General features: G+C 40.9%; 1 protein-coding gene across 4 annotated transcripts in view; it reads left to right on the top strand.

Annotated features, from left to right (window-relative positions):
• Nucleotides 1-26,274, top strand: part of mcc (MCC regulator of WNT signaling pathway) — a 63,906-nt gene that overhangs the window by 27,365 nt on the left and 10,267 nt on the right. For 3 of the 4 annotated variants that reach the window (XM_089130679.1, XM_089130681.1, XM_089130680.1), the window contains 10 exons: nt 4,055-4,168; nt 8,284-8,426; nt 13,337-13,473; nt 16,121-16,284; nt 17,125-17,331; nt 19,181-19,327; nt 22,107-22,196; nt 22,453-22,601; nt 24,994-25,134; nt 25,872-25,972. In XM_089130679.1, the coding sequence (XP_088986805.1) occupies nt 4,055-4,168; nt 8,284-8,426; nt 13,337-13,473; nt 16,121-16,284; nt 17,125-17,331; nt 19,181-19,327; nt 22,107-22,196; nt 22,453-22,601; nt 24,994-25,134; nt 25,872-25,972 (1,393 nt within the window). The remainder of the gene's footprint in view (nt 1-4,054; nt 4,169-8,283; nt 8,427-13,336; nt 13,474-16,120; nt 16,285-17,124; nt 17,332-19,180; nt 19,328-22,106; nt 22,197-22,452; nt 22,602-24,993; nt 25,135-25,871; nt 25,973-26,274) is intronic. The other variant, XM_089130682.1, reaches the window with a different exon arrangement.

Genomic DNA, 26,274 nt, shown 5'->3' with positions numbered 1-26,274 from the left:
TGTGTGTCACATGACTCCAGTGATCTCCATTAACGAGGAGACGCTGTGCACTCGATGCTTTTAACCTCGTCACGACCCCTAGAGAACTGACACTGACGAACGGTCAGATCTGACCGCGCACGAGCGTCTCGGCATTAGCAGATTACACACACACACACACACTCTTACATACATCAGATCTGACCGTGCACGAGCGTCTTGGCATTAGCAGATTACACACACACACACACACACACACACTCTTACATACATCAGATCTGACCGTGCACGAGCGTCTTGGCATTAGGAGATTACAAACACCAGTCTGAGTGGATCTTTAAATGACAGATGTGACACACACACACTCTCTCACACACACGCACACACACACACACACACACACACACACTATAGGTAAAAGTTTGTAGGTCGTACATGTTCTGAGTGATTTTGGGTTAGAGAAGATGACATTGTAATCAAATATTGTTTTATCAGGGCGAACGCGAGGATGCTCAATTGCTTTATACCTGACATCTTTGAAAGAGAGATCCATGGACGGATATAATTATAAAATATTACATGGTTTTAAAAGTGGCCTATAACATCGACTATGCAATACACTTTTTGTCAGTGAGTCTGTAAAACTGTTAGCTAAGTTACAGACACTCGTGAAACTGATGCTAATTATCTGGGAGACGTTCGCTAACAGCAGGCAAGCTGTCATTGTTTGTGTCAAACGAGTTGTGGATTTGTTGTAACATTAAAACAGGAGATCATGAATTATCTTGAATCTTACCCAGATACAATGCTGCTATTTTCTGATTGGCTATTGTGTGGCCCCTTTCTTTTTTTTGATTGGCTCGACTAAGAACTCCAGGGGAGACGTGCTTGATTCCTGCCGGGTCCACAGTGAGTGATTTGGGGCGCTGTGGCATATTCAATATATTATAAATAGTTTTTCAGCGTGAGAAATACAATGTGTGGCAGGAGTGTGTGACAAAAGACTGAAATAAGTGAGTGTGTCACTGGTGTGCGTGTGTGTGTGTCGTTCCGACTGAGGGACTACACGAGCTTCTTCACAGCTAGTGACATCACGAACCCTAAAATCTGCATAAACCCCGCCCCCAGGATCACGATTTATAGATTATCATGACTAATATGCTAACCAACGACTGTAAGATGGTTAACTCCACATCAGATACATAAACTCGTCGACTAACCGTTCAGAAACGCTCCATCTTTATCTGACTCCGCTTTGAACATAAAAGGCTAAACGTTCACAGTAAACACACACACACAAGCTCTTGAAGCTCCTCCCCCTGTGCCGGGAGCAGCAGCTCATTTGCATTTAAAGGGACACACACAAAATAGTGTGTTTTTGCTCACTCTCAAAAAGTGACAATTTTAACATGATGTATAACAATATCTGTGGGATATTTGAGCTGAAACTACACACACACACACACACTGGGGACATCAGAGACTTATTTTACGTCTTGTGAAGAGGGCATTAGGACCCCTTTAAAAAATATATTGCCTCTTAAAAAGAGCTTGGACGTGATTGAGGACTTGAGGGAAAGTGCTGTGAAGTTTCTCAGCTCTAAACACGCGCGGCCCGTGGTGTGTTCAATTAGCCGGATGTTGAATGGCCCTCTTGTGTGAGACGCTTGCTCTCTGGCCGCCGGCCGGACTCGATTAGAGAGATGAAGCGTGATGTTCTGTGGAGCGAGAGCTGGGAAACACACACTCGCTCTTCTCGTTTCTCCTGTCCTTTTGCTCTTGAAACGAGGAAGCGTCTCTGATGTCGGACATGAAGTTCCTGCTGCTTTATGAAGAACAAATTCAAGATTCAAGAGTCCGTTTTTGATTTTACTTTTTAATTAATGATTTTTTTTTTTTGTAATCTTTAATTGGTGTCTAAATTTACAATTTAAGTAGGGATGCACCGATATGAAAATTTTGGCCGAAAACCGATAATTCTTTATATTTGAAAGCCGATAACTTATAAAAAGCCGATATATCTGATAAATCTTAACCCAAATTTCTATATAATTTTTGAGAGCCTGATTACAAAAACAAAAGTCTCCCCATTAAAATCCCCGTCTCAAACACACAGTTCTGATGTTCTCATGATAATGTTATGTGGCCGATATGACACATGTTGCACTGAACTGTATTTTCCTTTTTTGAAGTGAGTCCAAACATATTTCAAGCAATTCATAATCATCATGTTGAACATCTGAAGGAAATAATACATTATTGATCGGCTCTAATATATCAGACACATTTTATTATCGGGCCGATAACGATAAAATTAAAAATTAACAATTATTACCCGATACCGATATGGTGGCTGATATATCATGCATCTCTAGTATTTTTGTAGCATTTAATAGTCAAAAAATATTTTTTTTGTATTTTTTAGAAAATATATTTTCAGTATTGAATCAGACTATCCAAATTATTAGTTCATTTAATTGAGTAAATTTGGTACTTCAGTATTTTAAAATCTGTCTCTCGTCTTGATTGTGCATGACATAAAAAACAAAATACCATTGGAATGCTACTTCCGCCGCCTCACCGGAAGTTTCACCCACTTTATTTTTTACAGGAGCGCCCCTCGGAAACTTGTGAATAGAACCCTGGGGTTCCGTACTTGGCCAATAGAACCTTTTACCAAAAAAAATGGTTCTATATAGAACCCTTTTGGAGTTCCATATATGAAGCGGGGGATGGAACCATTTCTGGTTCTAAATAGAACCATTTCTTCTAAGAGTGTATATAGTACTATATTAATTTAACCTAATCCTCTGTTTCTTTTTTTGTTTTTGTTTTTTTTTTGTCATAAAATTAACATTATAAAAGGTTTCAGTCGACATGCATTTAATACTCCTATATGAAATGAATAATTAGCGTACTGGTTGAACAGTCTTGCTTTGTTACGTATGTTTGGCAGTGACTTTATTATTTATTTAGGATATTCATAATTTCATAGCTTGTGGGAAAAGATATAGTGCTAAATAAACTGTGTTACCCTGAACTGAACACTTTCACTATATTACACACACACACACACTGAATGCAGTGTTCTCATGCCAGACTCTGATGGTGTGTGTGTGTGTGTGTGTGTTTGGCTGGTTCTCAGGATCTGCGCTTCACTGTTGTTCAGCTGAAAAAAAGAAGCGTGTGATTTTATTTCTTCCTCTCCACTGAGATGTGAAGTAGATTTGAGGACACATCACAGATCCAATAGAGGTTCAGCTATATCATGATGTTTAGTTTCCCGGCCCGCGAGACTGCACTGCAGAACCTCTCACACACAAACACATGAATGACATGTTTGTCTCGGATCTGTTTGATGATGATGATGAAGATCTCAGTCATGTCATCAGTCCAGAACAGCTGTTTTATTCTACATTCATCATTGTTTAAAAGTTCGGAGTTAGTAGGATTTTTTTATTTAGAAAAAATTAATACTTTTATTCAGTATGCATGATCAAAAGCGATATTAAAGACATTTATATTGTTACAAAAGATTTATATTTAACCCTCTGGTGCTCTTCGCATGTCGGTTAAAATTTTTTAATTTTATTTCAATGAAATGAATATATTATATTTTAGTTTGATTTATTAATTTCTTCTGTTTTTGAGCGTAGAGCTGATAATTTAACGTCCAGCTTAAACTGTGGAGAATCTGGAACGCTTTAGAGCGACAGACTGAAGTTTGATCTCTTCTCAAACACCACACTTGCAGATTATTGCTGAAGAGAAGAATTTTACGTTTATTCTTATGAAAAATGCACAAAAATATAGTTTTTTATGAAGTCTAAAAATCCGGTTTTATAGACGGAGATAATGTGAGGCGTAAGTGTGTGTTCGGCGTGTGAGCTGATCTCTCAGTAAACCAGCGTTCAGTGAGATGTTGTTCGGCTGCAGTTCCAAACGCTTCCACTAGAGGAAACTCGTCTCGCATTCATTTCCAATGCGCCATTTCTGACTGTGACTGTTGTGATCAGGACCACTACACCTGATCCAGTCACGCCCATCATGTGTGTGTGTGTGTATGTGTATACAGCTTCATCTGGCCGCGCTGGCGTCTCTGAAGGGTGATGTGGTGGAGCTGAACCAGCGACTACTGCAAACCGAGAGAGAGAGAGAAGCGCTGGAGAACAGACTGGCCAAAGCACAGGTCAGTACACACACACACACACACACACACACACACACACACACACACACCTGGCACAGGAGATGTTTACCCACGCCATTTCTGCTTTGCATCCTTGATTCCGAATTGCTAAAATGAGTCGAATCTATGTTTGTAACTAATTTGCATAATGCCAGCCCATTGGCTGAACATCATCTCTAAGCCCCGCCCTCAAACAGACGAGGTTTGAGACGACACTGAGAAGATTCGCTGAATCGTTACTGTTCGTATCACTGTGATCAACAGCTGAGATTCAGGTATGATAATGAGCGTTTGCTTTCTGACCAATCACAGTGGAGCAGCTCTCAGAGAGGCGGGGCTTAGAGAGACTGAATCTCAGACTCTGAGTAATGAGCTGTTGTGCAGTGCATATATTATAAGAAAATGATGTTTTCTGACCTCAGATGCATTTAAACCTGTTGAAGGAGATGCCAGAACTACATTAGAAACCTTTTAAATAGCAGAATAGAGAAAATCACATGACTTGCTCTTAAATGTTTTTTGATGATGACACTTTGGCCACAAACTGGGGTTTATGAGTTCACAGGGTTAAACTAACATATAATACAATAGAGAAATGAACCATTAATTAACATCAAAGATTTAGTTGAAGTCCACCTGGAGTCAATCATGTTATCCCTTAAAACGCATCTTTAAACTTATCAACACTTATCAACTTACACATGGTGTGTGTTAAAACGTATTAAAAACACCACATAAACTACATTAAACACCACAGGGGACCAGTAACATTAATGCTGACTTTACCATCTTATATTTTTGATTGGTGATGTCATCACTGTGATCAGAGTCAGAACTGCAAGGTTTTGATTATTAATTAATCACCCAATTAACACTTTTCCCACCGCTGATATATGAATCATTAATTGTGTGTCGCAGCTCTTGATGCTTCTTTATGTGTGTTTAGACACATCTCATATGTGATCAATCCATATTTTCAAGTAAAGCATTCAAAAGATACTTTTTAGATGAGTTTGACTACTACTGTGTATCCAAGTTAATTTGCATACATTTTGATCTTGCATTGATGTTATATTTTGTGTGTGTGTGTGTGTGTGTGTGTGTGAGAGAGAGAAACATAATTTAAGGTATCAGAGACTGGTTTGGTTTTATAGCGGTTCCTGAATAATGTTGTTTTCCAGCTAAAGTTAGTTTTGAGCGATTGACTTCCGTCGAAACGATCATTTGTTGTTAAATTAGAGGCTGCTAAGATGACTCTGTTCCCTCTAACACACTTTAAACATTCTGGAGTGTGTGTGTGTGTGTGTGTATGAGAGAGTGTGTTTTAGCATATTGATGCATCATTCCCTTTATTATGTTTTATAAACCCGTCAGCACACACACACACACACACTCCGTAACACATCTGTTATGTTTATAATTGGTTGCTCGGGCGTTTATTGTGACACACAGATGTAATTTGTGATCTGACAGCTAATTAGTCTCTCACACACATGCATGTAAAGCACATCTGGACACTTGTGGTGTGTGTCTCGCGTTAAAGACGATGTAGAAGTGTAACACGTCACCGCAGTCTGACAGAGATCAGCGGATCTGAGACAACACTCGGGAAACTCAGCCAATCGGAAACGCTCTCTGCCTGTCAATCATTTTGTGAGGGCGGGGTTTGGAAAGAGGGCGTGTGCTTGATAGGAACTTGCTGTTTTATTTAATACTTTGAGAAATGTGTTTTGTGTGTTTATTTGTATATATCTGGTGCTACTATAGGTGTGTTGTTGTTCATTCGGTGTGAACGCACAGAAGTGTGTCGTTCTCTAGTTGTCGACTGAGTGTGTGTGTGTGTGTGTGTGAGGATCAGGATCTCGAGAGGTCTGCCTCTGTCTGAGAGAAACGACCCTGAAGGGAGACGGCCTCGGGCACATGCCTCAGTCCCGACCTCCGACCTCTGACCTCGAGCCCCGAGAGCACTAGGTGACCCGACCTTTGACCCCCAGCCTGTTTCAGTGAGGGTCCGGTTCAATGCGCTCTTGTGTGTCGGTGTTTTCGTGGAGCCGTTCCTGAAACACAGCCTGTGCTGTTGCCCGTGTGAGTTACTGTTGACACGCAGCCATAAACGTCAGATTTACCACCACAAAAACAGAAACATATGCGTTTCTGTTCCAAAAACTAGTCATGCATATATATATATATATATATATATATATTTACACTATAGTTCAAAAGTTTGCGGGTAATATTTTAATGTGTTTGAAAGAGTCTCTTCTGCTCAGCAAGGCTGCATTTATTTAATCAAAATACAGTAAAAAGAGTGAAATATTATTCCTGTTCTCTATGTGAGTATACAGTAAAGCTGAATTTATCATCATTACTCCGTGATCCTTCAGAAATCACTCTAATCTGATGATCAACACACAGTTAAAGATTATTATCAGTGTTGAAAAAAATCAGGATTGTTTGATGAATAGAAAGTTCAAAAGAACAGCATTTATCTGAAATATAATCTTTTGTAACATTATAAATGTCACTTTTGATCAATTAATTTTGAAAGTATTAATTTTGTTCTTAGAAATACTGACTCCAAAATCTTGAGCTGTAGTATATGATGGAAATACATCTGTGTGTATGATTGTGTGTGTGTGTGTGTGTGTGTGTGTGTGTGTTCCTGTTGTGTCTGTGATCATGAATAGACTCATTGTGCAGTAATTGTGGCTCTGGTCAGAGGTGGAGTGTGTGTTTAACGGGTTATTGTGTGTCCTCGTTCACACTGAGTGATTAACCTTGTTTTGTTTTCACACACACTCTTCGACTCCCGCCAGGAAAACATGCCATTCCTCTAAGATCATTCCAGGAAGGCAAAACACACACACACACACTCCCATCGTGAAATCCCAGTGCTTGTGATCCTCCATCAGCCGGTTCCACTCCTCTGATCCGTCCGCTGTTACGCGTGTGTGTGTGTGTGTAGTCTTAATGAGAAGTGTGATGAGTTGAGCACGTCTTCTCTGATTGGTTCTCAGACTATAAACTCATTAACTGCTGAATTACGAGCTTTTTGAAATATTTTAGGGCTGTGATGTATTCTGATCTACTGAACAACAATGTGAGAGTTACTCATCTTTCTACTAAACTGTTATTCTTTTAACACTATTCCTGTGAATAATTATGAATAATTACCATATTTTCTGGAATATAAGTCTCTCATCTGGTCAGAACTGCATTGTTGATCGAAGAACAACTGATGACTCGCATCCATACGAGTCATGTTTCATTGCATTCAGAAATAATTTTTTTTTAAAAGTTTACAATCATTATAAACAAAATGTACTGATTGTTTCTTGTTTGTCTTGTTTTAAGCTGTGTTGAGATTCGTTTTTTACAGTTTTATTCTTGATTACTGTAATTATGAGTCTGAAATTAGTAAAAACGGTCTTTCCCAACCTTGTATTACGAGTCGATTTCGGATTTAAAGATTGATTTCGTTGTTTGTTGTTTGGTGGATTGTGTGAATTTTCTGCCATGCTGCAGGTCAACGTTGTGTGTGTGTGTGTGTGTGTGTGTGTGTGTGTGTGTGTGTGTGTGTGGAGGTTTGTTCATGCTTGAGAGGGTCAAATGTCCTCAATAATGAAGTGAAATATCATGAGGAGTGAGTTGTGAGGACGTTTGATGTGTGTGTTAACGGTTTAGAGCGGCTCATGAGAGCTCCAGCTAATGTTTGACTGACTCTGATGCAGCGGGACAGAGAACATCATTAATCTGAAGGAGAAACAGTGGAAGTCTATGAGCCAACTAAACGCGTATACGCTCTCTCTATAAATGTGTGTGTGAGCGACCGTGTCAATGAGAGTGTGTGTGTGTGTGTACAGGAAGCATACCTGTGTGTTTCTGGAGGTATTCTGCATGTCTCGTAGAGATTGAATCTCTCACTGTGTGTGTGTGTGTGTGTGTGTGTGTGTGTGTGTGTGTGTGTGTGTGTGTGTGTGTGTGTGTGTGTGCGCGCGCGCACAGCTTGTGTGGTTTATTTCACCATGCAGTTTTCTTCAGTGTAACTGTATTATTAATCTCTGTCACGCTCTCTCTCTCTCTCTCTCTCTCTCTCTCTGTGTGTGTGTGTGCAGTGTGAGCAGTCTCATCTGCTGCGGGAGCATGAGGAGGTTCAGGAGAGAACGACGCTGCGCTACGAAGAGCGAATCACAGAACTACACAGTATCATCGCAGAACTCAACAAGAAGATCGACTTACTGCAGGCCTCCACCATCAGGTCTCACTCACACACACTCACTCACTCACTCACTCGCACACTCACTCACACACACTCACACACACTCACACACACACTCACACACACTCACTCACTCACTCACTGACTCACTCACACACACTCACTCACTCACTCACTCACACACACTCACACACACTCACTCACTCACACACACTCACACACACTCACTCACTCACTCACTGACTCACTCACACACACTCACTCACTCACTCACACACACTCACACACACTCACTCACTCACTCATTGACTCACTCAATGACTCACTCACTCACTGACTCACTCACTCACTCACTGACTCACTCAATGACTCACTCACTCACTGACTCACTCACTCACTGACTCACTCACTGACTCACTCACTCACTGACTCACTCAATGACTCACTCACTGACTCACTCACACACTCACTGACTCACTCACTGACTCACTCGCACACTCACTGACTCACTCACTCACTCACTGACTCACTCAATGACTCACTCACTGACTCACTCACTAACTGACTCACTCACTGACTCACTCACTGACTCACTCACTGACTCACTCACTCACTCACCGACTCACTCACACACTCACCGACTCACTCACTGACTCACTCACTCACTGACTCACTCACTGACTCACTCACACACTCACTGACTCACTGACTCACTCACTGACTCACTCGCACACTCACTGACTCACTCGCACACTCACTCACACACTCACTGACTCACTCACTCACTCACTGACTCACTCAATGACTGACTTACTCACTGACTCACTCACTCACTGACTCACTCGCACACTCACTGACTCACTCGCACACTCACTTTCTGACTCACTCACTCACACACTCACTGACTCACTCACCGACTCACTCACTGACTCACTCACTCACTGACTCACTCACTGACTCACTCACTCACTCACTCACACACACTCACACACACTCACTCACTCACTCATTGACTCACTCAATGACTCACTCACTCACTGACTCACTCACTCACTCACTCACTCACTGACTCACTCAATGACTCACTCACTCACTGACTCACTCACTCACTGACTCACTCACTGACTCACTCACTCACTGACTCACTCAATGACTCACTCACTGACTCACTCACACACTCACTGACTCACTCACTGACTCACTCGCACACTCACTGACTCACTCACTCACTCACTGACTCACTCAATGACTCACTCACTGACTCACTCACTAACTGACTCACTCACTGACTCACTCACTGACTCACTCACTGACTCACTCACTCACTCACCGACTCACTCACACACTCACCGACTCACTCACTGACTCACTCACTCACTGACTCACTCACTGACTCACTCACACACTCACTGACTCACTGACTCACTCACTGACTCACTCGCACACTCACTGACTCACTCGCACACTCACTCACACACTCACTGACTCACTCACTCACTCACTGACTCACTCAATGACTGACTTACTCACTGACTCACTCACTCACTGACTCACTCGCACACTCACTGACTCACTCGCACACTCACTTTCTGACTCACTCACTCACACACTCACTGACTCACTCACCGACTCACTCACTGACTCACTCACTCACTGACTCACTCACTGACTCACTCACACACTCACTGACTCACTGACTCACTCACTGACTCACTCGCACACTCACTGACTCACTCGCACACTCACTGACTCACTCGCACACTCACTCACTCACTCACTGACTCACTCAATGACTGACTTACTCACTGACTCACTCACTCACTCACTGACTCACTCGCACACTCACTGACTCACTCGCACACTCACTCACACACTCACTGACTCACTCGCACACTCACTGACTCACTCGCACACTCACTCACTCACTCACTCACTGACTCATTCAATGACTGACTCACTCACTGACTCACTGACTCACTCGCACACTCACTTTCTGACTCACTCACTCACTCACTCACTGACTCACTTACTGACTCACTCACTGACTCACTCACACACTCACTGACTCACTGACTCACTGACTGACTCACTCGCACACTCACTGACTCACTCGCACACTCACTGACTCACTCGCACACTCACTCACTCACTCACTCACTGACTCACTCAATGACTGACTTACTCACTGACTCACTCACTCACTCACTGACTCACTCGCACACTCACTCACACACTCACTGACTCACTCGCACACTCACTCACTCACTGACTCACTCACTCACTGACTCACTCACTCACTGACTCACTCGCACACTCACTCACTCACTCACTGACTCACTCAATGACTCACTCACTGACTCACTCACTAACTGACTCACTCACTGACTCACTCACTGACTCACTCACTGACTCACTCACTCACTCACCGACTCACTCACACACTCACCGACTCACTCACTGACTCACTCACTCACTGACTCACTCACTGACTCACTCACACACTCACTGACTCACTGACTCACTCACTGACTCACTCGCACACTCACTGACTCACTCGCACACTCACTCACACACTCACTGACTCACTCACTCACTCACTGACTCACTCAATGACTGACTTACTCACTGACTCACTCACTCACTGACTCACTCGCACACTCACTGACTCACTCGCACACTCACTTTCTGACTCACTCACTCACACACTCACTGACTCACTCACCGACTCACTCACTGACTCACTCACTCACTGACTCACTCACTGACTCACTCACACACTCACTGACTCACTGACTCACTCACTGACTCACTCGCACACTCACTGACTCACTCGCACACTCACTGACTCACTCGCACACTCACTCACTCACTCACTGACTCACTCAATGACTGACTTACTCACTGACTCACTCACTCACTCACTGACTCACTCGCACACTCACTGACTCACTCGCACACTCACTCACACACTCACTGACTCACTCGCACACTCACTGACTCACTCGCACACTCACTCACTCACTCACTCACTGACTCATTCAATGACTGACTCACTCACTGACTCACTGACTCACTCGCACACTCACTTTCTGACTCACTCACTCACTCACTCACTGACTCACTTACTGACTCACTCACTGACTCACTCACACACTCACTGACTCACTGACTCACTGACTGACTCACTCGCACACTCACTGACTCACTCGCACACTCACTGACTCACTCGCACACTCACTCACTCACTCACTCACTGACTCACTCAATGACTGACTTACTCACTGACTCACTCACTCACTCACTGACTCACTCGCACACTCACTCACACACTCACTGACTCACTCGCACACTCACTCACTCACTGACTCACTCACTCACTGACTCACTCACTCACTGACTCACTCGCACACTCACTCACTCACTCACTGACTCACTCAATGACTGACTCACTCACTGACTGACTCACTCACTGACTCACTCACTCACTGACTCACTCACTCACTCACACACACACTCACCGACTCACTCACCGACTCACTCACTGACTCACTCACTCACTGACTTACTCACTGACTCACTCACTCACCGACTCACTCGCTGACTCACTCGCACACTCGCACACTCACTGACTCACTCACTCACACACTCACTGACTCACTCGCACACTCACTGACTCACTCGCACACTCACTTTCTGACTCACTCACTCACACACTCACTGACTCACTCACTCACTGATTCACTCACTCACTGACTCACACACTCACTGACTCACTCACTGACTCACTCGCATACTCACTGACTCACTCGCACACTCACTCACTGACTCACTCACTCACTCAAACACTGACTCACTCACTCACTGACTTACACACTCACTGACTGACTCACTCACTCACTGACTCACACACTCACTGACTGACTCACTCACTCACTCACTGACTCACTCACTCACTGATTCACTCACTGACTCACTCACTCACTTACTCACTCACTGACTCACACACTCACTCACTTTCTGACTTACTCACTCACACACTCACTGACTCAATCACTCACTCACACACACACACACACACACACACACTGCAGCCCACGATGGTTTATGTCTCTTCACTGAACACAGGAATCTCAGTTTAAATCCCCTTACTGTGATTTATATCCGTGTTTATTCTCCTCGAGGGCAGATATTATGGGCTGTTTCTCTGCTCCTCTAAATCTCCTCAATCCTCCTCTAGATAAACGTTTCTCAAGCCTTGAAACCCGACAGGAGAAGAGTGTCTCCAACACACATTTATTCTTCTAACAGCTCATTAATATTGAGTTGTGCTCAGAGATGCGGAGAAGCGGTGTCCGTGTGTGTGTGTGTGTGTGTGTGTGTGTTTGTGTGTGTGTCCTGTTCCACTCGCTGCATGTAAATGAGACAGACTCGAGTGTTTAATTAGAAACTCCTCATATGTATGCAGCAGGTCAGGATGTTTGCCTTCTCGTTTGGGAAATTAGAGAATATGCTGAATGACTCCAGTTCTCTGTTGACTTTCATATTCATCCCACACTCAGAACTGGGTGATTTGATGCCCTTCAAGGGATAGTTCACACAAAAATGAAAATTAGCTTATTGTTTACTCACTCTGAAGTCATCCTAAGTTTATATGCATCTATCCATCATAAAAGTGCATCTGTCCATCATAAAAGTGTGCTGAAGTTACTATTTATTTATTTATTTATTGACCAAATTTAGTAATTTAAATAAAAAAATAACAAAATCTATTTAAAAATTGCATTAAAAAAATAATTAAATAAGCTTTCTGGACAAAAAGCATGGCTTCGGATGTGTTGCAAAGTGTGAGGGAAGGATTTAAAGGGGAAATTAGTGTCTGTTTTTTTGTACGTTTTAGGGATCTAAACGACAATATCAACAGAACGTCATGATGTGTCTGTGTCTCTCAGGGAGGAGGATGAGTTTTCCGAGCTTCGCTCCGATCTCAGTCACAGCCAGCAAGAGGTTAACGAAGACGATCAGGACCCCGACCAGGCGTCCGTCTCACTGCCTGAAAACCAGTCCACACTGGTCACTGCGGACATGGGTGAGGAACGAAACTCCGAAACCAGAGTTTCAGAGTTTGTGAGTTTGTGTTTCAGAGTTCATTGAGTGTGAGAGGAATGAAACTCTGAAAATATGAGAGAGAGCGCCTCTTGAGATCAAGGGAGTGAGGTTTACACGCACAGCTCTTACTGGTCTACGACTGTTACATGTAGCATGTTTCTAGTATGTTAAAGCACATTGCTAGCATGATTTAACATTTTTCTAGTATGTGTAAGCACAGCTAGTACTAAGCTAATATGGCTTAACATGTTGCTAACATGTGTTGACACACTTTGCTAGAATGTGTTCAAACATTGCTACCTTGAATTAGCATATTGCTAGCCTGTTTTATCATATTGTTAGCATTTACACTTTGTTAGCATAGATTAGAATATTTTTGTCTCTTGTCAATTACCATTTTACTAGGATGTCTTACCAAATTGCTGATACGTTGCTAACATGATTTAGCACATTGTCAGTATGTTTTAGTACATTGCTAACATGGTTTAACATGATGTTAGCATGTTTTATCACATTGCTAGCATGATTTAAAATTTTGCTATTATGTTTTAAAAGTATAGTATGACTTTGCACTTCGTTAACATGGTTTAGCACTTTGTCTGAGTTTTTTAGCACATAGTTAGCCTGATTGAACACTCTGCTAGCTTGAATTAGCACATTGCTAACATTTTGTAGTGTTTAAACAAATAGCTAATAGCCTATGACTTAGCACTTTGCTTGCATGTTTTAGCACTGCTAGCATGTTTTAGTACTGCTAGCATGTTTTAGTACTGCTAGCATGTTTTAGCACTGCTAGCATTTTTTAGCCTACTGCTTGCATTTTTTTTAAATGCAAAAAGTATTTACATTGTGCATTATTATTGTATGCTGATTAAAATAAAATTTTATATATGTTTATTACAATAAAAACACACTATTGAATTAAGAAAAATTACTGTTGAGAATAAAAACTTTTGCCACATTAAAATGTAATAATTTCATGCATTATTATTGTAATGTGTTTATAACATGTTCATATTTTTTGCTTTAAATGTGTAGACACGAGTGAGACGGCAGTCAAAATCTAAAAGTAATCTCCCTTGTGTCCTCCTTTTAACCTGTGCATCTTCACACTGATGCGTTTACCCATAATGCTTCAGTCTTGGTGTATAAAGGCTGTCGTCTGTCGTTTGTTTTTCCACTTGATCGAGCTCAATCGCTCCACACAAAACCTTTTAAAGCGCTCCGCTGTCGTGATTCGGGGAATCACACCGTCTAATGGCGGTTTATTCATTAGCAGTGTATTGTTGGAACATTCCCAGCATGCATCACTCCCGACTGTGAAAGGAAATAACATATTCCAGCTTTATCAGCATGATTTAACCAGCATTAGATCTATTCCTGTTGTAGATCAATTAATTTTAAGTCATGAAAATATTTTTTTTTGTTAAACTTCATGCTGTTGAATGCTTGATTCTGATTGGTTGATGAAAGTTCTAAGGTGTGGAGTTATTTTCAGGGAAACTCACGGATAAAGTAGTTCCAGCAGGTTCCAAATGATTTCAGTTATTAAAAGGTCCTTACAGCCTTCAAAACCAAAACCTCGTTTAAAGTTATGCCATTAAAGTGATGAATCTCCTGTTTGAGGATCTGTGATCATCCCATGTTTCCGTGTTTCATTGCTAATGTACAACAGTGCAGATGGGAATATTAATATCGCTCCGGATCAATGGTCTGCTCATGTCAGGGATTGATTCATATGAGGTTTTTCCGTTTCATTAGCTTGTTGTTGTTGTTGGATGAGCGGGTTTGCACAGTGAGTTTCTGCAGATTATAGGCTGACTTCATGGAGTTCGCAGGTATGGCTCGTGTCATTTCATTTAAAATTAAATATTTAGGAGGAATAAAAACATGTTGTGATAATAGTCCAGTTAGAGTGTGGATCAGCTCGGCTCATTTGAGGAGAAATATTAAGATCTTTGCAGACTTCGGTATCTTGTCAGATCATTAGGAGACGTTGATGAGATTTCTCTGAAACTCTATAGAAAAGCAGCAAACCTGTTTTATTTCAATCTCTCTGCTGTCAAGTGTAAAAATGGTGACACTGTAGAGATTTTTTCAGTTACACTTTATTTTAAGGTGCCAGTGTTTGTGTAATTATACAAGTACTGAGTAATAATAATGATGAACTACATGTACATAATAATATATACTACTTGTACATGTTATATTAATATGTACTACATTAAATACTAATATTACGCTAATAATACTTTTTTTTCAAAATATTACTATTACATTTAAACTACATGTAATACTAATATTTACTACATTTTGTGTTTTGTGTTATAAATATGATTTGTTATTTAGTATTCATCTCTGCCTGTAATTTAATTTGTCCATTTGTTTTTATTTGTGTATATATATATATATATATATATATAAAAATTAATAAAAAAAAAAAATATATATATATATATATTTTTTTTTTTTATTATTTATTTATTTTTTACATATTTTTTTAAATTAATTTTTTTCATGACCCAAAAAATTATCCGACCCATGGCTCAAAAACCTTAAATGATTTGAAACCGTGATTTTTGTGATCCATGTCGCCACTAATGTTCTGGATGTGTGTGTTTGGTCAGATAACTGCAGTGACCTGAACTCGGAGCTCCAGCGGGTTCTGACGGGTCTGGAGAGTGTGTTGTGTGGCCGTAAGAAGAGCACGTGTAGCCTGTCTGTGGCCGAGGTGGACCGGCACATCGAACAGCTGACCACCGCCAGCGAACACTGTGATCTCGCCATCAAGGTACAAACAAGTCTCTCTCGAATCCATCACTGTAATTAAACTGCAGTTCATCGACTGGCCACTAGAGGCGCTGCAGAAGAGTCAATCCCATAGACCTCCATGTTAAAGGGGTCGTATAACACCCTCTTCACAAGATGTAAAATAAGTTGCTGATGTCCCCTAGAGTGTGTGTGTGAAGTTTTAGCTTAATATTCACTTTTAAAGCATGTTAAAATTGTCACTTTTTGAGGGTGATCAAAAACGCGGCGTTTTTGTGTGTGTACCTTTAAATGCAAATGAGCTGCTGCTTCTCGCACAGGGGGCGGAGCTTCAAGAGCTTGTGTGTGTGTGTGTGTGGTAACTAGTCTTTCTTGAATCCAACATTGAAGTGATTAACCTGCAGTTCCTCCTCTGGCCACTAGAGGCGCTGCAGAAGAGACTCACTCCCATAGACCCGCATGTTAAAATGTCCAACTTTACAGCACAAATAAACATGTTTACAGTCTGGTGCTAAAAGTGGTTTTGGTCTATATCGCTAGATGACTGTGAGGAGGGTGACATTTTTTATAACTCATCCGTTAAGCCTTAAAGTTGTGCATAATTAAGGGCGTGGCCACTTGAGTGACAGGTGGATTGCCACTGATGTCACTAGCGTTAGCATCACGTCACTTCAGCTAATCCGCCTCACTGCACATGTTCGTTTATCTGGGAGTGACGTACGGCCAAAATGCCGATGGCTGGCCCCGCCCACTTTAGGCTTCAGAAACACTGTTCAGAAATTTTTTTGGGGTTTTGAGATTGAGATGCTTTCTAGTTTTGCATATAAAATATGCATGAGAAAGTGTGTGTGTGTGTGTGTAGACGGTGGAGGAGATCGAGGGCGCTCTGGGCCGGGACTTCTACCCCAGTGTGTGTGAGGAGCGCGTGCGCTGGGAGAAGGAGCTGGCCGGCCTGCGGGAGGAGAACGAGAGTCTGACGGCGATGCTGTGCCGCAAAGAAGAAGATCTCAACCGGACCAAAGCCACCATGAGCTCCATCCGAGAGGAGCGGGACCGTCTGCGCAGACGCGTGAGACACACACACACACATACACACTTCCATAAACCATTTCTGCCACATATAATAACAATAATGTCATCAAAAATATGACAAAAATGGAATAATTATACTATTATAACCCCAGATTACTAAATAATTAGTTCTGATCAACGATTAATCGCATCCATAAGTGTTACATAATATATGTGTATTGTGTACACTTATTTTGTTTACATAAATACACACACATATGCATGCATATATTTAAGAAAAAATTGTTATTTATACATAAAATATTTATATATAATACAAATAAATATATATATACAGTAATCTACATGCAAATATTTCTTAAATAAAGAAACGCAGATGTGCTTGAACTCGGAGAGAGAAAATATCCATATTTAACTCAGCAGATCAATGTGGTCAGTCCTGTAATGGACAGCTGTGTGTGTGTGAGAGACTCAGAGGGATGACGACAGCATTAGAGCCGAACACACACTTTTACACACACACACACACACACACACACAGCGGCTATAATCAAACAAACCACCCACTCCAGTAATTACGGTCTGCGTGTCGTGACTCAAACGTCTGTGTGTTTAAATATAACTGAGCTTCAGATGCAGATCCTGATGGATCGATTCACTAAACAAGACTCCGGCCTCTCGGATCACACACACACACACACACACACACACTCCTCTCGGATCACTCTCAGGAAACTGCTCAGCAAAACTCAGTTCTGATCGATCAGTCTCCTGCTTTTAGACGCGGTCCGTAATCGAATCTGCCAGTCTGAGGCTGGACACACACACACACACACACACACCCTAACATAATTAACCCTGAAACACAGACTGAAAAAGGCCAAAGGCTTTTATAGAAACTCACGCACACACACACTCACTCACTCACACACTCACACACTCACTCACTCACACACACACACACACACACACACACACACACACACAGGCCTCCGCTTCAGCCGTAATGAAATCTGTCCTGTGCTCGACTGAGACCATCAGTGTGTTTCTGCATCTCAGTGTTTTATATAAATATTTTCTGATTTGATTTCTCTTCATATGTTGCTGTGATTTTAGAGAAAGTGTTTGCTCTCATCTTAAAGGAGCTGTGTGTAAGAAATGTATTTCAAATAATCATAAAACCGATACATAATCGATACACGATTTTATACTAATTTATAGTCATTTGAAAGTGATTGCAGTACCAGTTTTGGCCACAATCTTACATACGGCTCCTTTAAATGTGTGTCTGATTCTGTTAAACCTGTTTCTGTAATAAGAGCTGCTCAGTGTCGAAGCTCAGACTCTTGAGTGTGTGTGTGTGTGTGTGTGAAAGGTTCACCGTTCGGGATTCAGTCCTTTATTTGTCCTCTAGCAGCAGGAGAAGCTTTATTTGCCCAGAAAAATTCACAACCACACATTCACTCACTTACACACACACACACACACACACACACACACTCGCTCTCACTGACACACACACTCTGTGATCATCTCGGTTTGTGCTGCCTCTAATATAGACTGGAATAAAGCCACATGAATACGGATGCTAAACCAATCTCAGTATCTAGATTTAGCAGAAGAGCACTCAGAGCTCCACATCTCTAGTCGAGTCTCCTTCATTTCTACACTATAGAGTTTCACAGCAGCTGTACAGTGATAACAGGAGATTACAGTCACAGAGACTGTTTAGTCTATAGAGATGCGTGTGTGAATATATATATATATATATGTGCGCAGGCGTGTGGTCTCTCTCCCTCTCTGCAAACTGACCTCAACAATTGACTTGTCTGGCCTTAATAGTTGCTCACACAGATGCTGTGTTGTGTGTGTGTGTGTGTGCGCAGGTGCGCGAGTTGCAGACGCGTGTGACGAGCGCTCAGCCTAGCGGCCTGTGCAGTCCCGGACGCCTCACCCCGGCGGGACGTCCCATCAACCCCAGCACAGGAGAGCTGAGCACCAGCAGCAGCAGCAACGACATCCCCGTCGCCCGGGTGAGACTACACTACTCTTATATAGATTCATTTAACCTATAGACTCTACACTACTCTTATATAGATTCATTTAACCTATAGACTCAACACTACTGTTATAGAGATTCATTTAACCTATAGACTCTACACTACTGTTATAGAGATTCATTTAACCTATAGACTCAACACTACTGTTATATAGATTCATTTAACCTATAGACTCAACACTACTGTTATATAGATTCATTTAACCTATAGACTCTACACTACTGTTATATAGATTCATTTAACCTATAGACTCAACACTACTCTTATATAGATTCATTTAACCTATAGACTCAACACTACTGTTATAGTGATTCATTTAACCTATAGACTCTACACTACTGTTATAGAGATTCATTTAACCTATAGACTCTACACTACTGTTATAGAGATTCATTTAACCTATAGACTCTACACTACTGTTATATCGATTCATTTAACCTATAGACTCAACACTACTGTTATATAGATTCATTTAACCTATAGACTCAACACTACTGTTATATCGATTCATTTAACCTATAGACTCAACACTACTGTTATATCGATTCATTTAACCTATAGACTCTACACGACTGTTATATAGATTCATTTAACCTATAGACTCTACACTACTGTTATATCGATTCATTTTACCTATAGACTCAACACTACTGTTATATCGATTCATTTAACCTATAGACTCTACACTACTGTTAATAAGATTCATTTATCCTATAGACTCAACACTACTGTTATATCGATTCATTTAACCTATAGACTCTACACTACTGTTATATCGATTTATTTTACCTATAGACTCTACACTACTGTTAATAAGATTCATTTATCCTATAGACTCAACACTACTGTTATATCGATTCATTTATCCTATAGACTCAACACTACTGTTAATAAGATTCATTTAACCTATAGATTCAACACTACTGTTATATCGATTCATTTAACCTATAGACTCTACACTACTGTTAATAAGATTCATTTATCCTATAGACTCAACACTACTGTTATATCAATTCATTTAACCTATAGACTCTACACTACTGTTATATCGATTCATTTTACCTATAGACTCTACACTACTGTTAATAAGATTCATTTATCCTATAGACTCAACACTACTGTTATATCGATTCATTTTACCTATAGACTCTACACTACTGTTAATAAGATTCATTTAACCTATAGACTCAACACTACTGTTATATCGATTCATTTAACCTATAGACTCTACACTACTGTTATATCGATTCATTTTACCTATAGACTCTACACTACTGTTAATAAGATTCATTTATCCTATAGACTCAACACTACTGTTATATCGATTCATTTTACCTATAGACTCTACACTACTGTTAATAAGATTCATTTAACCTATAGACTCAACACTACTGTTATATCGATTCATTTAACCTATAGACTCTACACTACTGTTATATCGATTCATTTTACCTATAGACTCTACACTACTGTTAATAAGATTCATTTATCCTATAGACTCAACACTACTGTTATATCGATTCATTTTACCTATAGACTCTACACTACTGTTAATAAGATTCATTTATCCTATAGACTCAACACTACTGTTATATCGATTCATTTTACCTATAGACTCTACACTACTGTTAATAAGATTCATTTATCCTATAGACTCAACACTACTGTTATATCGATTCATTTAACCTATAGACTCTACACTACTGTTATATCGATTCATTTTACCTATAGACTCTACACTACTGTTAATAAGATTCATTTATCTTATAGACTCAACACTACTGTTATATCGATTCATTTTACCTATAGACTCTACACTACTGTTAATAAGATTCATTTATCCTATAGACTCAACACTACTGTTATATCGATTCATTTTACCTATAGACTCTACACTACTGTTAATAAGATTCATTTATCCTATAGACTCAACACTACTGTTATAGAGATTCATGGCGTTATCCTTGTCCTTGTGTGATATGTCAACCACATGTCCATTCAAGGGCTGAAGTGAGGTCATACTGTGTCCAGGTGTGTGTGTGCCATTCAGGTTGAGTGGATTGACACACACTCCAGACGGATGATGGAGGGAGAAGTAGATATTGTCCTTGAGCACTCTTGAACCGAGTTTGTTTGGGTGATGGCCATCCCGTTGAAACAGTTTCCTCTGACTCCAGAAGAGATTGAAGTTCACTCCTTTTATATTGCAGGTTTTTTGCAGCCATGTGTTGAGCCCAAGCAGCCGTGGAAACCTGTTTGTTCCTCTTGCTGCGAGTGGGCCACTGATGAATGTCTGAACTTTCAGTCTTTTAAGTGTTTCAGAAAGTTCATTGAAATCCTTCTTGAGGAGTTCCGACTGCTCTTTATGAATATCGTTCTTCCCCACATGAATGATGAGTCGATTTGCAGTCTTATGTTTCACCAGAATGTTGTGAAGTTCCCTGTTTACATCAGGAGTCGTTGCTTGTGGAATAACATTATTAACCCTGCTACTGATGTTTCTGATTATGCAGTCGCCCACTATCAGAGTCCTGTTCTCGGCTGGGGCCGCTGTCTGCTTGACCTTGAGCGCCGGTTAGCATCAGTGTTAGCTTCACGCTGACTCAGTCTGTGTTCGATCACATTCAGGGATTCCTCATTCATTAATAGTTCAAATCAGTAGCTGAGCAGGAAGCAAACCCCATAGTTCAGAATGACATGAAATGGCAGAATTGTAATGGTTTGTGTGTGTGTGACTGTGTTTGTGTTGCAGGTGGCGGAGCGAGTGAAGCTGTCTAAGACTCGATCAGAATCACTACCAGCGGAGAGATCCATCCTGGGCTCTGAGATCAGCAGCATCGGGGTGAGAGAGAGAGAGAGAGAGAGAGAATCTGGGAGATTGGTTGATTGATTGATAACAGATGCTGCATCAGAGAAACGACACACAATACGACACCATGTTGAATGCAGTAATGATGATGTCATCACCGTTGGTCACATTTTAAATGTCACAATGTAACTATCAAATCCGTCATCTATCGCCAGCCTGACGCGGAAGACGAATGAAACGCAGCAAAGTGACACCCGGTCGAGTGTGTTATTCCTCCGTCTCTCTGCAGGTCTCCAGTAATGTGGCAGAACATTTGGCTCATTCCCTTCAGGATTGCTCCAACATCCAGGAGATCTTCCAGACGCTGTACTCGCACGGATCCGCCATCTCCGAGAGTAAGATCCGGGAGTTTGAAGTGGAGACGGAGAGACTCAACAGGTCAGAGAACACACACACACACACACAACCTGTAAGAGCTTCATAGGGACACTCCGTCCATCTTCAGTGTCATTCCACATCCTGATAGATATAGCATTACACCGTGTCCTAGCTACACGCGACAACGCGCGATAAAAGGTATCTTTTCCATGTTAATCAGAGTTTTTGTCCTAACCAGACGCGACGGCGACACGCGAAGTTTCTAATTCAGAACCGGTTCCTATTTCTGCAACGTCACAGCTGGCAGAATGAAGAAATTACACTGGTTATGAGTACACATCATTTATTTTTAGTTAAAAATAGGTCACTGTGTCACAAGCGATAACGGATAATTTACCTCAGATTTTGAAAGCATGTAATATAGCGTTCAAAATGAATTCTATGCAAACATACGACTGTACTTCATAACAAAATTAGTTAATGAGTATATTTTGTTAATGTTTGATTATGTCCTTACCCATATCTAATGCGAGTGCGGGCCAACAGTGCGCTTTCACAGAGAGACTCCGCCCACACGCTGTTCTGAATGTGTGGCATCTCACAGTTGCGTCGCGTCTAGTGTGGACAGACACACTCGCTGTCGCTGGAGTTTTATCGCGTCGCGTGTAGTTAGGACACGGTGTTAGGGTTGGGGATCGCTTGTATTTGAACGATTCTGCTTATCGATTCCGATTTTGTCAAATCATAATGGGCTATATGCACGCATAAGTTCCGCATTTGACGTAAGGATGCTCGTCCATTTCCGGTTGTGTAGATTAAAGCGGAGGAAAACCGGAGAAAACGGGATTATGGCAGAGTCTTCAATATTTACTGTCCTCCCGTCTTTGAAACGAAACGTACATACGTTTAGATGTAATTTTATATATAGTTATGTTTATTTAATATAATTTTAAAAAGAAGCATAAACACAACGAGGGGTGTCTGTTTTATCTCTTTTTGTGACTAACGTTTCATTAGTATAACCATGGAGTATAAAATTCAATATAAATTTTCGCTATTGCATTGGACTCTATGATCGGCGGAAGTTATCGAGCATCCCTAATGCTTCACCGGAAATACCGCCGTGCATAGAGCCCATTTCGATTCCAATAAGGTAAGAAAAAATATTGGATATTATTCATATTTAGTCTTATTGCAAAACATTTAATTGTAGAAAAATATCATGAACACAAATCAACAGCTAAAGAACACAAGCAGCATTTGCCTGTGGTTTAGAAACATTATTAACCCTCTGGGGTTGTTCGTTTCAGAGTCACACTCGGGGTGTTCGGGTCCAAATGGACCCAAAGGGCGGGATTCATATTTTAAAAAAAAAATCCTGATTTTTATTTATTTATATTTTTTTTTTTGGTGTTTTGAGAGAATTTCAAAAAATAAAAAAAATTATAATTAGTATTAATGCAATAATTATGACAAAATTTGCCCCCATTGAACATAATAGAAAAAATATTGAAAAAAAAAATTGTTATTTTTTTTTAAAGCGGTTTCATTTTAGAGTCAAGTCTAGGCCTCATAAAAGCAATTTTTGAAATGAGATGGATGCCATCTGGTGGACAAACTGAGCATTTTAAAAATGCAAAACACATGTATAATCTGAATTTTTGGTGTGTTTGTGTATAAAAGTGTGTGTGTCTGTTTTGCACTCTTGATGTTTTATAGATTCACCCCTTCACTGTTGTGTGCTTTTTTTCAAGATCGTGGCTGATTTGTAGATTGTACGCACAAAAAAAACTCAGTATTTTCACATTTTGCCCAATTTCCCATTCATTTTCCATGCGGGTCCATTTGGTCCCGAACACCCCAAGTGTGACTATTTTTTTACAACCACTTAGACTACTCACATCCTGTCCCCAATTTTTTGGGGTGTTCAAATACCAAATACCAACAAAGTCACCAAATTTCGGACCATTCCGAGGAAGCTGTGATTTAAAAAAAAAAAAATTATTTAAATTCTTCGAGTCCATTTGGGCCGAACAACTCCAGAGGGTTAAAAGACAACATTATTAAAGACAATAAACACTCATTAACAAATAAAAAATTAGCAATCGCTCAAATAGATTTGTCAGGTTTTCAGGTGCAGAAACTGTAATCAAATGTAAAATAACACCGCACTTTATAAATAAAATATAGTTACAATGGGAATTTTTGTCTAGTGTGATTAGAGTTATTCTAGAGACGGCAGGAATTAGAGCGGCACGAATCCGACACACTGATGCACACGAGGACAGAGTCTCTCACGCTTGAATTGTTTAAAGTCGTATTGAAATGCTCACAAAGGAGCATTGAATGTTTTGATGATTTGATTGATTGATTGAATGATCTGTAAATGACCAAACCGAATAAATGAAATGAAATGTTTCTCACTGTGTGTGTGTGTGTGTGTGTGTCTCAGTCGCATCGAGCACCTGAAGTCTCAGAATGACCTGTTGACCATCACACTCGAGGAGTGTAAGAGTAACGCGGAGCGCATGAGTATGCTGGTGGGCAAATATGAGTCCAACGCCACCGCACTCAGACTGGCCCTGCAGTACAGGTACACACACTCTCACACACACACACACACACACTCACGGTACTGTTCTGCAAATACAGTTTACATTTATTTTCTAAAAACATTATTAGGACATTTGCAGTGGTGATTGATGCAGAAGTGTGTTGGATCAGAAGTATATCAGGTGTGTGTTGGATCAGATGTGTGTGTGTGTGGGTTTTGCAGGGTTTGATTGGGTTTCGTCCCCAGTGACGGTGATGTCATCTGAACGCTGAGACTCGCTGTCATTACATTCAAACCCTCGTAAAGTTGGAGACTGCGCCGAGAGCATTAAACACCACGATTAATCACGCTGACACACACACACACTTGAGCAGATCAAAGACATAAACACGGTCATGTGATCACGGATGCATTTCACTGCTCCTCTTACGACAGGTTTTACAAAAGCAGACACATACCTGCAGGGAAAGTCAGCGTGAAGCAGCTGAAACAGTTATTTGTGTTTAGTAAATATCTTCACACAGTCAAACTCTCGTGAAGTGTGTAACCCGGGTCCGGTGTGCGGGATAATTCTGCTTCGTTTGGTCGTTTATAATCCGAGGCGGAGGAAACGAACGCATTCCAGCGCAGCTTCACGTCTGGACCTGTTTGTTGCCTTTGTCTCCCGTTAAATATTTTCCACAGCGGTTCAGGAGCTGATGAAGGGTCTGCGGTGGCCTCCGCATTCCTGCAGGTGTGTGTGTGTTCATGACTGTGTGTGTGTGTGTGTGTTACAGCGAGCAGTGTATCGAGGCGTATGAGCTGCTGCTGGCGCTGGCTGAGAGTGAACAGGGTCTGGTTTTGGGTCAGTTCAGAGCCGCCGGAGTCAGTGCTGGGGGTAACAGAACACACACACACACACACACACACACACACACACACACTTACTAATCAAAAGAAGATTACTTACTTACACATACACACTCACACATACACTCACAAACACACACACACACACAGTTTTGGATGTTGTGCTTTTATCTGTATGACCATAAATTATGTGTTTGAAGTTTTATTTTGCTGTTATAAAATAAAAAAAAAATAAAAAATATGATTTTGTGTTCACAAACATGTGATGTGGTCGTCTACCACAAAGGGTTAATATATAGAATCAATATAACAATTCCTATTATTTCAAGC

The sequence above is a fragment of the Pimephales promelas genome, chromosome 4 (assembly GCF_988280905.1).
Source record: "Pimephales promelas chromosome 4, fPimPro1.hap1.1, whole genome shotgun sequence".
Classification (NCBI taxonomy): Eukaryota; Metazoa; Chordata; class Actinopteri; order Cypriniformes; family Leuciscidae; genus Pimephales; species Pimephales promelas.
The sequence above is the reverse complement of the archived record's forward strand: the minus strand, read 5'-3'. Positions and strand labels throughout refer to the sequence as shown.